This window comes from Trachymyrmex septentrionalis, unplaced genomic scaffold, assembly GCF_001594115.1.
Source record: "Trachymyrmex septentrionalis isolate Tsep2-gDNA-1 unplaced genomic scaffold, Tsep1.0 scaffold44, whole genome shotgun sequence".
Classification (NCBI taxonomy): domain Eukaryota; kingdom Metazoa; phylum Arthropoda; class Insecta; order Hymenoptera; family Formicidae; genus Trachymyrmex; species Trachymyrmex septentrionalis.
In genome coordinates this window covers 1,330,214-1,344,146 of record NW_017305611.1, presented here as the reverse complement: position 1 = coordinate 1,344,146, position 13,933 = coordinate 1,330,214, and the positions used below count along the sequence as shown (strand labels likewise).

At 34.9% G+C, this 13,933-nt stretch overlaps 1 protein-coding gene across 3 annotated transcripts in view; it reads left to right on the top strand.

Moving 5' to 3' along the window:
* Positions 1-13,605, top strand: part of LOC108751475 (carbonic anhydrase-related protein 10) — a 167,191-nt gene extending 153,586 nt beyond the window's left edge. Inside the window, exons 7-10 of one of the 3 annotated variants that reach the window (XM_018491707.1) lie at positions 10,175-10,329; positions 10,580-10,705; positions 12,875-12,923; positions 13,028-13,605. In XM_018491707.1, coding sequence (XP_018347209.1) covers positions 10,175-10,329; positions 10,580-10,705; positions 12,875-12,923; positions 13,028-13,074 — 377 coding nt within the window. In that variant the 3' untranslated portion in view covers positions 13,075-13,605. Of the gene's footprint in view, positions 1-10,174; positions 10,330-10,579; positions 10,706-12,874; positions 12,924-13,009 lie in introns of all 3 variants that reach the window. The other 2 variants (XM_018491706.1, XM_018491708.1) reach the window with 2 other exon arrangements.
* Positions 13,606-13,933: the final 328 nt, after the last annotated feature.

Genomic DNA, 13,933 nt, shown 5'->3' with positions numbered 1-13,933 from the left:
CTCCCCCCACTCCCCCCTCTCTCTCTCTCTTTCTCTCTTTCTCTCTCTCCCTTGTGCACAGCTGCACAATCATATACACAACGTCGCAATACGGCAGGGTAGCAAAACCGCCCCTTTCTATCTCTCGACTATCTCACCCACCCTCCGCCACCAACCCCTCCAGACGTGGCGTTTCGCCATATAACGAAACGCCAGAAACCAGTTTGCGGATCCGGCCGTCGGGAGGCGCGAGGTATCTCTCACCCAATGCGTTTCTATCTTTTGGGGGTTGCATCCCCCTTCGATGTGGCCCCCGTCGCGTCGCGCCGCGGGCCAACGTTGCGTTTCTTCCTCTATTTTTCTTCTTCTCTTTCGCTTCTCCCGTATCCCTACCCTACGCGCGATCTCCCTAGTCGATAGAAATATTTTTCGTGGCTACGAGGATTGGAGGTGGTGAATTTATCACGATGACAGACCATCCTCTCTCACTCTACACCGAGAGAGCAATCCTCCTTTTTCGGATTTTTTTTTCCCGCTTGCAGCGAGGGCAACCGCGGATACAAGCTTTGTCTATGCGACTCGAAAATATCGAAAAAGGTGATTTTAAATATTATTTGACACTACGTGATTCTCGATAAAAAATAGGCTTTGATATACAGTCGACACTCCTATTATTCGCGGATTTGCTATTCGCGGTCGACATATTTGTGACTACATTTCTTTATTTGCGATAGATATTTCAATATTCGCAGATAGAAATTATTTCATACGCTATTATATTTTAATTATTGCTGTCTTTTTTCCAACAAAAGCAATTTTTTTTTATTGATTACACAGAATTATAAATTCTTTTTTTTTTATACTTAAAATATGGACAATACGTAATGCGAACTGTACGATTTTATATAAAAAACAAAAAACCAACCCTTACTATATATAAAAGTTTTATACTTTGTACGTTAAAACAATTTAGTCCGCTCTAGAAATTACACGAACGAATACTGCGTGTGTAGAAAACAGCTAGGAACTTTGGAGTATAAGAGAAGAGTACTTGAAAATTTGTGCATGCGATATTGATATAGTAAACACAATATATCATACATATTACTACTACTACATTATAAATGAAAATAATGGTCTTTCTTAGATTTTTTGTTTAAGTAAATTTTTCTTGGAACATTATATACTACCGTACATTTAACCGTACATTTCATATTCGTGGATTCTGTATTCGCGGCAGTTTTTGAATACATAACTTTTATCATATACACACATGATCATATATACATAACTCCCACGAATAAGAGAACGTCGACTGTATCATGATATAAGAAAAGAGGTGTAACATTGTGCATGATAGCGGTAGCAATATTGGAAACAGCCAATCAAATTTGAGTCCAAACGCCCTTTACATAACCATAAATTTGTTTTTTGTTTCTTGTATTAGACCGCACTAAAATTTTCCGTCTTGCTTTTACAAAATTTCAAATATATTTTATTTTAAATGTATATTAGTTCTTGAAAAAAAATAATAATAAACGTTATAATATAAGACTAAATAAATTTTTTAGTATAGGAATTTTGCCTGTAACAGGCAAACAAATTTAAGATTAAGTGTACTTTTTCCAACAGCGCATCCAGAGGAATGCTACATTTGTCTTATTACATTATGAACTGTATTGAAAAAATTGTTTAATATTTATTTGAAGCGAGCGAAGTAAATGTTGTGAAGTAATTCTTGCAAAAATAAACTCTGGTTAAAATCGCATTGCGTATTAACGCCATATCTTCCGGATTATAATTGACGCTCACAGATACCCACATATATCGCAATGTTTAATTTATAAGCTGTGTATTAAATATGACACATTTTATAGCGGCATACATTACAAAATAATGTTATGATACGAAAATCATGTACATTGGCCGGCGCGGTGGGTGTAGTGTGATTTTATACAGATGTTATTATTTATTGATACGTTGCTGCGCATCTCCGTAAAGCTCTCATAACATATCGGAGCTGCTACACATACGTCGAATATGCTATGATGCTTACCTTGCCTTCAAATCGATTCGAGAGTATAGTTATGAATAAATATGCAGCAAATATTTAGGTTCAAGTTACCGGTTCTGCATACGTAAATAATGATAAATGTAATAAGTATCCAATAAAAAAAAATTGTATTTGTAGGGAAAATATTCTTGCCCGTTATAAAAAAATACAAACAAATGAAGAAAAACAAAATTTTTTTATTTCAATAATTAAGTATTTGGTAATACTGATAAGAATTCTGATTCGTTCATTTTTTGATAGATACATTGATCGAATGTACCAAATTTTTAATGCAAACAGATCCTTTTTCAGTGTAATGTTCAATTTAGTAATGAGCTTGCAACTCAACTATCACATATCTTAATTCAAAAATCGTTAAATTCACGTGTCCTCATTTATTTTTAATTACTTCTATATTTATATGACTTTTATTAAATCCTCGTATATATAATCGTCGTGCATTTGTGCCGAGTTGGCGCACTAATTGAGGGTAAACAGCAAAATGATCGTTTCGTCTCTTCCCCTCGCTCTCTCGGTCAGGATGATATAAGAATAAACTGTCGGAGAGCTTGACCGATACCAAACCAAGAATTATTCACTCGGCAAACAGGAATCTCGTTTCGAGACATCGAGCGGCGACCTTAATGGACGAAGCGAAATCGACGAGTGTCTCATGTATCAAACAATACACACACACACACACACACACACACATATATGTGTGTATACTATATACTCGTGACGTGCGTCGAAGATGTTCTTATATTGGGATTATCGCCGCTGTCATCATCATTATTCCGCCGGTGTGTGCAGGCGCCATTAGGCACGGTCAATTTTCCTAAGAGCACCTCACGTTATTCCCGACGATACTCGACTTCCACGCAACGAACAGGCCGCGTGTTATGCGTGTGACCCTCCACGGAAATATCTGCGACCGGCCATCCCGGCGCGGGCGGCCCGTTCGATAGCGGATAATGGTGCGTCGGCACGGATTTGCGTCGACCATGAATTATTAAACGAGGACGTGTTGTATCGCTTTTCATGCCAAAAATCGCTGTTTTTTTCCACATAAGAAAAGAGAGAGAGAGAGAGAGAGATTCTGTGTTATTATTAGACGAGCCGTCCAGTAAATTGCGATGCGACTGGCGAAGAATGAGTTTCTCTCGAAAAGAAAACAAGAAATGTGAAACGAGTTATTTCAACCGGTTACACGCCCACGTGTTGTTTACGAGAAGTACAAATTATTGATATGAGCGAGATGTGTTTCTGTTTGCCCACATTTCATTAGATATACACGCGAGAGTTATTTCGACAAAGCGGAGCTTTTCGAAAGATTAGTTCCAGGTGACTCTTACCGCAGAAATTCGATTTGTCAAAAATTTACGAGGCGTGTCGAAGGGGTCTAATTATTCTAGTCAAATTCTAAAAAGAAAAAGTCGCGACGATGCAGCTTTTGTCAAATCTCTCTGGAAAAATCCACTCCAATTTTTGTCAAAGACGAGAATGCAGGAAAACGCGATAATTCCGGGGTCCGATAGATCTCCGCCCTCTTTACAGCGCAGCTCCTCACAATGCATAATACAACTGCGTTTTGCCTCGTTTAATCGCGCCTGTGTGCGCCTGTGAACGTATCAATAGCAGCAGCTCCCGCAGACGCTCGAAGCGCGGCGGAGGGATCTCGTAGCCGGCGGTCTTTTCTCAGGCTCGCTCTTCTTCCTTTCCCGGAGGAAGGAGTTAATGCATTTCATTAATCACCAGGAGGACCCTTTCCACCCTCGCCCGTTCATCCCGGTCCTTCTCGCCTCGTTGTTGCAGTACGAAGCAGTTGATATTTCCCCGTTCTTCGGTGCCCCGTTATTATTACTCATCATCTCGCCGGATTTCTTTCTCCTCCCCCTCCCCCTCCCCCAAGCTCCATTTATCCCCCATCCGGTGCCTCGTACGCTGACCTCGTTCGAGACGGGGAGAGGGAGATGAAATCAGGACGCGACGATGAAAATAAAAAGCATCACGCATTGGCGTGAGACACGGCCGATACACGTCGACGTGGAAAGATAACGCCAAATGGCGAACGGGGATGTAACATGGGGGTGGTCTACGACTTGGCGTCCTCTTCAAGAAGAACTCGACGGCTTCTTACTTTTTAAGCGCTCGGAGTTCCTGAACGTCGGCGTCCTAAGAATATCTCTGCACGAAAGAGGAAACGACTGTAGAGGGGGCAAGAGGAACGAGGGATGCATCGGAAGCCGGCGCGGGCGCTCGGGGAGGTGAAGGATCGTTCTCTGTACGAGGCAAAACGGCAGCTCCCTTGTGCCGGATCTGCCATTTGCGAGAACGCGTTCGCCCATCTTTAATGTCACGGACTCAATACGAGAAATAGACGGCCGTATATAGAGCGACATTTTGATGAAGCGCTCGCTTCCCTGTCGCGGTTACTACCGACGGGTTTTCGTCTTAGAGGCGAAATCGTCGTTGCGTTACGTTACTACTTCAAACGGACTCGTTAGGATGGTTAGATGCACTTAAAGTGTTTCCGTTGTGCTGCGAAGCGACTTGCTCTATACATCAACTATCAAATTCGTCAACCATTGTGCTCACGACTGATACTTCAACCCCTTTGATCCTATCATTCGCATTTGATTCTTTACAGTTATATTCCGATTACAAAACAAATGCATACAGTAAATATATCAATTACACAGTTGAAAAATTTGTGTCAAGAACATATTCTATGTGTCCCAGATGGTCCATTTATCCAAATCTTTTAATTTAATACAAAATCTATTACAAAATAAAGACTATTCTTAAATCAATCATATATGCTTATATATAAGCAAAAATATTGTAATCTTGCTTCAAAGATTTGTCTTGATTTGATCATATATGAGCATATTATGGTTGATCTAAGAATAGTTTTGTATAGAGAATATAATGCAAACATTACGCAAAAACATAAAAATCTAACATTTTAACACAAATTAGAAACAAATATAGAATTATATACATTATTATTATGTATATATATACATGTATATATATATATATCTCCATGCATTGTTAAATTTATAATTATATTCAGTTCGAGTTATTTTTAATCATTTCTGTAGATCGCTACTGCTCCTCAATATGTCATTAATTTATTTAAAATAATGCAATTAAATAATTTAATTGAAAAATGTGTTACATTTGTCAATTAAATAATTTAATTGAAAAATGTGTTACATTTGTCAATTAAATAATTTAATTGAAAAATATGTTACATTTGTCTCATATTTAATTATTATTTTGTTATTTATTAAATGCATATGTTAATATGGATGTTGTTTACTTTGAAATTAACTACAGAAATGAATTGATTGTACTTTGACAGAAAGTTAAAAATAACAAAACGCTATTTAACTCGAGGCATTAGATTATTATTGCTCTTTTGATATCTAAGTACGCGGTTTGTATAAATTTAACTATATTCCATGTAATACAAGTAAAAGGTAGATTGTGTCCATTTATGAGCGAAGGTTCGCAACGACGACGACGACGACGATGATGAAGGTGGCGTCACGAACTCGATGCGAGAAATAGACGCAATATACACGGAGACCGTGTTTAGACGTTAGCTATATAGGACCGTGCTATCATGGATTATATGTATCCCTTTATTTGTAGATAAACTAGTGCGCGGTATGTGTACAAATGGTTCAGGCCGGATTTTCATCTCGTCCACGAACGAGATTCGGATAATCTTATGTACATTCAAAATATATACACGGTGAGATCTCCGTACTACAGTTTATCTATTATTTTTCCCAAAGAGAACGCTAAAGAGTTCTTAATTGAACGGCCAACCAACTTTGGCAAAATTAACTCTCACCGGGCGATATAAGAGACGTTGCGTGGGAAGGGAAGGACACATCGCTTGAATTGAAGATTCTCATGATGAAACGGCGCGGCAACATAGGTATCTCCAGATAAATACGATTCCCGGCGTGAGCGCACTGTTCCGAGCGAAAGATTTATTTTCGCCGCACATTCTGAAATGATAACCTTTTACGCTGGATTTCGCCCCACGCGCGTTACGTAGGAAAGATACAAATCACTTCTGGACGTTTGGCGGTTACAGACGGGATGCATTCTACCGTATATACACTCGAAACCCATCGCTCGCTCTCTTCAAGAGCAAATTCCGTCGACACATACAGCCTTGGCCAAAAATATTGGATACCTTATTGATCATTATTCAAAGTTTTAGCTCAAAAATTGATTTATGACACACTAAGAAAAATTTTGGCCATTTGTAACTAGAATTACTTGATACTGTGGTTATTGTAGTTAGGATTATTACTGCTATAATGTTAGTAATGATATATGAAATTACTATTACATTGTAACAGTAATAATCATTATTATAGAAATATGTAATGTAGCTAACAAATATTTCCCATCAAATTTTTTCTCTCAATGCATTTGCTGCAAATTAGCTTTTATTTCCAGGATCCTTTATACTTTAAAAATTTACTTAAGTAAAATGTCATTATAGTACATAATCACCAATAGGTAATAATGCAGATAAAAGAATTTTAAGTAAATGAAAAAATATAGATGCTTGATATTTTTGGCCAAGGCTGTATCTCGAATGGCTGATGGTTTCCGAAATTTATTTCGCACGACGTTCCATTCCGCCCAAATCGAGTATAGTCATGTCTAAATGTGTAATTAAATTGTAATTACGTGAATATTTTTGCTTAATCTTATTTTTTATCTTCAATCTTTTTGTATGCATTGTTTTTATAGCTCAGTACCATAGAAATATTATTAATTTTTACGAGAAAGAGTGTTATAGTTTGTGGCAAAGAAATATAATAAGATAATGAATTACAACAAATCTCATTTAAGGAAAAGCTGTAAGATTTTAAAAATAAACTTCCATGCTCTAAAGGTTAAAAAGACTTTTTGTATTAACTCGCAAAGTCTCTCAGTTATATTTCTTAGCTTTTGAGACACTATCGTTAAAATATTTCTATTTTAATTGAAAATAGCGATTTGAAAGTAGGTATTTATAATTAGTAAAATTAAGAACAATCGATTTATTATTTAAACGTAATAGTAATATTTGAATTATGAATGACAGCTTTATACAATGCTTTGTTATCGATGGAAAGTTACATTGGACAGTGCATAATGCATAATGCATTACGTATACACACTATTCTGCATGAGACGCAGATATTTGCGCAGTGACGGTTTACAAGCGAGTTGCACATTGTTTGTTCTTGTAATTCTACTATTTATCAGGTTATATGATACACTTATGACCGACCACGTTTGAAATTATAACTCTCTAAATGTATAGAATTAACGCGGCCGTTATTACTGCGACAGTAAGTATTATTGTTCAAGTGGAATGCATTATTTCTGTGGCAAAATGGATAACATTCACATTAAATAATAATTTTCAGATGTCTCAGACGAGGGCAGAAAATCTATTAGTAACAATAAGAGTTTAGACTTATCAACTACTTTTATACGAAAGAAGGTTAAATTTCTTTCTAGATTCTTTTTGTTCAAGTTACAATATTAATTGAAAGGCTTGCTGCACAATAATGGGCTAACCTGTAGCCAAATAATAAATATGTGATATTGGTAGAAATGGATGAATAACAGAGTCCTCTATATTTGTCTCAAAGATTGAGCAAACCTACTGTGTTATTGCTATTATGTATATTATGTATAGATTCGAATTTTTTCTATTACTTGCACAGAAACCTCGTGAAGTGTCAAATTCTGATTGGCTAATGAAATTTTGTATACTCATATCTTACATAAATATATGAAATATAATGTTTCATGAAAATTTGACACTTTGCGAGGTTTCTTTCTCAATAATGTAACCATCTGGCGCAACGAAAGATTTTATTCTCCTCATAATATTCTTTACTTAATATGCAACTTCTAATAAACTTTTTAAACATGTGTCAAAATATGAAAGAGTTTTTGCACTGTGCAAATAAATGTATTTTTATTTTATTAGTTGACCCGTTTAATTTAAGTATATTATTTTAGTTTATTTTTTTTCTATTTAATTATGTCTACATGTAACATCGAAGATGACCCGATCGGGCTCGAAACGACGTCTGTTATTTGTTATTTGCTTTAGATCATGATAATTATATTTGTTTCTTATATTTACACATTTACTTTGTTGTTTTTTGGTTTCATCTTTTTATACTTATTTTTAAATGTATTTTTCTCGTCAATTTAACTTCAGGCATTATTTTCTCCGTTTTTACAAAATGTAACTATTACAACAGTTACATAATTACGAGACATTCGGTATATTAACACTTTCATACGTATATGTACGGGAGATTGAAAATGTAGATTGTACTTGAATACGTAAGGCGAATACATGGCCAGATTTTGTGCATTTATGTATGTTTGCGCAGCGTCAATCATCGCCGGCTTCTTTCTCCCTTGTTTTTTTTTTTCAGCTCCATTGTCGTTTTTCCAATCCGCCTCGTCTGCCGGGGTGCCAAAAGTTCAAAAGCGAGATTGCAAAACGAATCGCTAGTAATTTCGCTCGCCTCGTCGTTCGCCATATTCGCGCGCGTTTCACAAAAATAGCTCGTCGTTGAGTATCGCGACACCGATTTGCCGTCAGGAAGCCTTAGAGCGAGAGATTTGAGACTTTTACGCTTTACGATCCTCCGTAATCCACATACGCCTGTTATCGGTAAAAGTACGAGAATCGCTGCGCGCTCGGATAATCGTTGAATTTATAGGAACGTCGCGCCACGTGCAGCTGCCGGAACGATTTTCGTTTGCTGAATCTCGTGGTATACAGGAGTTGAATATCAAAAGGTAGAAAAACGCATGTAAAAAAAAAAACAGAATAGTTCGCGAAATAATTCATTAAATGAATTGAATTCTGTTTTTATATAACAACTGATACATCAACTATTTCGATCTCAGAGTATTCTGATTATCAGACATTCCGTAATCTATAATTCGAAAGTATCGTATAAAGTGCAGTCCACTTAACGCTATAAATGTTTTGAAACACTTAATTGGCCAATCAGAAGAAAGAATTTTATTAATTGATCAAGAAATGTTTCAAAGCATTTAAAGCATCACACTGTTAGATATCAAACAACAATGGTAACCCAATCCTTTGTTAAATAACATTTTGTTATTTTTAACTTCCATATGTATCAAAATGTAAATCAATTGTTGTAAAATTGTTTTACACTATTGTTTTAGTTAAAGTAGTTAAATTAACGATATATTGAATAGAAACAGTGGCGACCTATAGAAATAACGAAAAATAATTCAAATTGGATATAATTGGGTATAATTTGCCATTATGAATTTAATAGAGTGCAACACTATTAAATATTAAAGGAGCGGTAACTCCTTGAATTAAATAACATTTTGTTTTTAACTCCGATCAATCCATTTCTATGATTTAAATTGCTTATTTCAAAAGTAAATAACGTCTATATATCAACGTATATTCTTAATTAATATTCTTAATTCTTCTTCAACCTATATTCTTAAATAACAAACTACATTTGAATCAAATTTAATACATTTTTTAAATTAAATTGTTTAACTGTATTATTTTAGTTAAATTATCAACGTATTGAATAAGAGCAGTGGCAACCTGTAGAAATGATGAAGAGTAATTCAAATTTTGGTATTAACATTATGAGTTTGACAGTGTAAATGGATCACAGCCAGTATCAGCTTATCAGCAAGTTTAGAATTTTGTAATGTGCGTTAACACACGTCTCGGAATCTCAATCCCGTCTCTTAATCTCGGAATGCACGCACTTCTGTTTCACGACCTCTTATCTAAGAATCTAATTAAACTTTTAAGACCGTCTAATGCTCGAAAATCCTTTCTGCATTAAAAGTATCACTGACTGATCCCGCTCGATTTATCCAGCTAGTATTGTTGAAATCCTCGGAAATTCCAACGAGCGAAATTCGCTGTTAATCAACATTATAGTTATATCCGAAATAATTATATTGCGGTTATGTTGCAAAATAATTGAGATAAAACTTTGTCGCGAGAGGCAAGATCATTAAATCCAATCTCGAAAGTGGCTTTGACCAAATAAATCTTATTAATAATTTATATTTTAGGGGACACCGCACCCGTGCGCTACCTGTCTCTGAAAAGCCTTCTACCGGACACCACCGGTTACATGACTTACGAGGGTAGTACAACGCATCCCGGTTGTTGGGAAACGGCGGTCTGGCTGATCCTCAACAAACCAATCTACATCACGGCGCGAGAGGTAAACATCGATCTCTTCAGTCAGTCGATTTGCCGTCGGGCTTCTCCCGGCATGTATTTTTATTTTCTTTCGTCTCTTCTTTCTAAATTTCTATTCTGATTCGTGGAAGCTCGCGTGTCTCACTATAATAATCGAATCATCGAAGGTAACAGCCGACGCAGTAGGGCGGCACCGAGATAGTTTTGTCAATAACGTTGCATCAATCAACGGATCCTGTCCCTTCTATACAGCGTATTGTTTCTGTTATTAGCTGTACGCCCTGAGGAAATTAATGCAGGGCCCTTCCAGTACGCCGAAAGCGCCTCTCGGTAACAATTCCAGACCGCTGCAGGGTCTTCATTATAGAACCGTGCGAACAAATATCGATTTTGCCAAGGTAATGTTACGCTGCGATTATATCACTCGATATTTCCTGCGAAGAATGTAGTGTCATTCAGGATAATTGGCACATTAGGGTAAATCTAATAAATAATAATATTAGTAAACTAATATTGGTTAATAAAATACTGGTACACTTTTCAATATGATGCATTTCTGAATGAATACGATTTGAAATTAATGTTTCAAATTCAAGTTTGGTTGATCTCATTGTGTGAAAGATATTAAAGAATATCAAATAGAGGAAAAAAAACAAACTTGAATCTTGAGAATTGAATTCAAATTTTTTTTTTTCGTTTAGAATTGTATCATATTTGAAATTGTAGCACCTTACTCTGTATTTATTAATAAATTTTTAAAATATACATTCTCTTTTCGAAATTATTTTATTAAAAATAAACTACAAATTATATTTTATTAGCACAGTTATGGAATTATAATGAGCTTTATGAATTTTAGTTCCAAAAGAGCTAATGTGACCAGATATTTTCGAATCTAAAGTGAGATAACTTTATTAAGCGAGGAAGGGGGAAAGATTGTATGAATATAAAAATAAATACAATAATAGCAATGTTAAGTGAAAATCGATCGAAAAATTAAACACAAATGAATGAAAAACGCCATATTCGGTCAAGGCAAATTATTTCACTGTATCTAATATTTTTTTATGAATTTATATAATTTCAAGTTCAAGCAAACTGTACCGATTTATTTGGTCTTGAAACGCAGTTCTAGACTGAAACTGAAATAGTAATACCACAAATTACCAAAATGCCAAGTAATTTAATACTATTGATAATAAAGCTCTTTAAAACTCAGTAAATTATTTATTACCTGAACTGGAATTCGAACCTGGTTCTCCTGAATTCTAAAAACATTTTTCCTATGTACATATATTGGTTATTGCGATTAATATTTTCACATCGGTCGAATTGGTAAGACGCCCGCACGGAATTTGAGAGATTTGGGTTCCCGGCTAAAATAATATTTTTCGTAATAAATTATTTACAAGGTTTTAAAGATGTTTATTTAGCACACGGAAAAAACGATTTTGTCGGAGTATCTAAAGATTCAACTAGATACAGATCTGAAATTTTTATTTGGACCATCAAAATAATTATGTAGAATGCTCAAACTGGTTAAAAAATATTAAAATTTTTTCTTGCATAGGCAACAATATTTAAGCGTTCTACATAAATTTTTTATGATCCAATAAAATTATTTTCAGAATTAATTTCAATAATTATCTAGCTCAATTTTTAGATATTTTAGCGAAACAATTTTTTTCGTACATCAATAATTGCTTGGTAATTTAATTCGTAATATTACCACTCCAGCTTCGATTTAAGACTGTATTTTAAGACTGACAAATATAATTAATTGGCACTCAAAAGGAGTACGCAAAGACTAAAAATATCAGTTTTCAATTAACAATTCTGGGTTTTTTTAAAAAGACGCTTATTGATTAGATAAAGCATTATGTGAATGCCCCTCTTTTAATAACCCTTTCTTTTCTAATAAAAATTTAAGTTATTCAAAATCAGGTTACTTACTTTATAAAGAAGTATTTTATACTATTGTAAATTAGCCATCGTGGCTGTGTTAAAATAATCTCGAGTTTAAAACCAAGCGTGATAATCTTTTTTTTAAATTAAATATTTATTAAATTAAATTAAATTAATAAAGAAGGAGAATCCTTAAAAAATTCTTAGGCAACTGAAATCAAAATTAATTTTTGTTAACATAATTTTTAAAAATCATAAAGTTTTTTCCACTGTCCACACTTTGTTCATTGCAAAGGAAATTTATTCAAGGAAACTTGTTGTATTACTTCTTGGAAGCGGAATAATACATATTCTATGATTTTACTATTTGACAAAATTCATTTTTCAGCTGAACTTTTTTATTACTTTTTTGCTAAAATTGAGCCGATTGTTCTACCTCGCCAAAATCGAAATATCTAGTCAGATTATTTGTAGCATTTAAATAAATGGATATGGCTTTTAACATTCAATTCGATTTTTCGTACTATTTATACGTTTATTAAAAATTTATCGGCAGAAGATATCCTTGCTAAAAATATCTTGAGTGATCATAAAAGAATCAATCTCGCCAGTATTTCTCACGGAGCTGCAACTTAAATGCACTTTCTGTGTTATTCCGGCAGCGGGGAAACGCCAAGTGCCCGTCGATGGCGCAGGACATGCATTATAGAGGTAACACACGATGTTAGCCAGGCTCCAGGAGCCCCTAAACTTCGTGCTTCACCGCGAAGGGATCGTCTCGATGAGAATTTGAAAAGATGACTTTTTCCTTCCAGCCAACACGTGGCGGGATGACGGATCCCTATCGCACAACGTAGTCTGAGGCAGGACATCCCGCGGCAGGACCACAAGGGAGGACTTTTCTTTAAAGGAATGGGACGAAATAAGTTCGCATGTGGTGCAATAAAAAGAAGTAGAAGGAAGGATGCTAATGGAAAAAGCTATAATTTCTAAACGGGAGAATGAAGAAATTGTGTCGTGGCTGTGTGAAAAAAAAGATAGAACGTAAATTTTTGAATAAGTAAGCCGACGCGAAATGAGAATATCCTTTATTCTCAAAATGGACACAGTTGTAATGTAAACCACTATGTTATGCAGAAGTTACATGTACATAATTATCTGCAAATTATATAATTACATATAATTTGTAGATAAGTTTGCCACACACCAATCGAATTTTGTTTCATTCTCCGGAGTAGCGAGGACAAAGTTGCGTGTTGCTACAGCACTAACGTAATTCTCGTAACACGAGTGATCAAAGGAGCTTTAAGTGTCTTGTTGGGATACAGATTTTCGTTTAATGCTGTTTGTAAGTTTACGCATTGAAGACTCTTATAACAAGTTATCAAGGATGGGCGCTACTTAAAATAATACGTGTTATTATTAATTATGATGCGTATATATACATATAAATATAAATAAATATATGTATGTATATATATATATATATATATACCTGTATACATATACATATAATTTTGTAAAATGGACAATAGCACTTTCAAATGATGGATGATTCCTATATAGAGAAGATAGGCGTTGTCTTTTAAGATAAGAAAACTTTTGTATATGCCCATCATTGATAAAATCATATACGATCAATCTGTTTTCACACGAAAGATCGCGAGAATAAAATGTGTGCTTGAATGAATTAATCCCGCTAATGAGCCTGTAAATCGGTC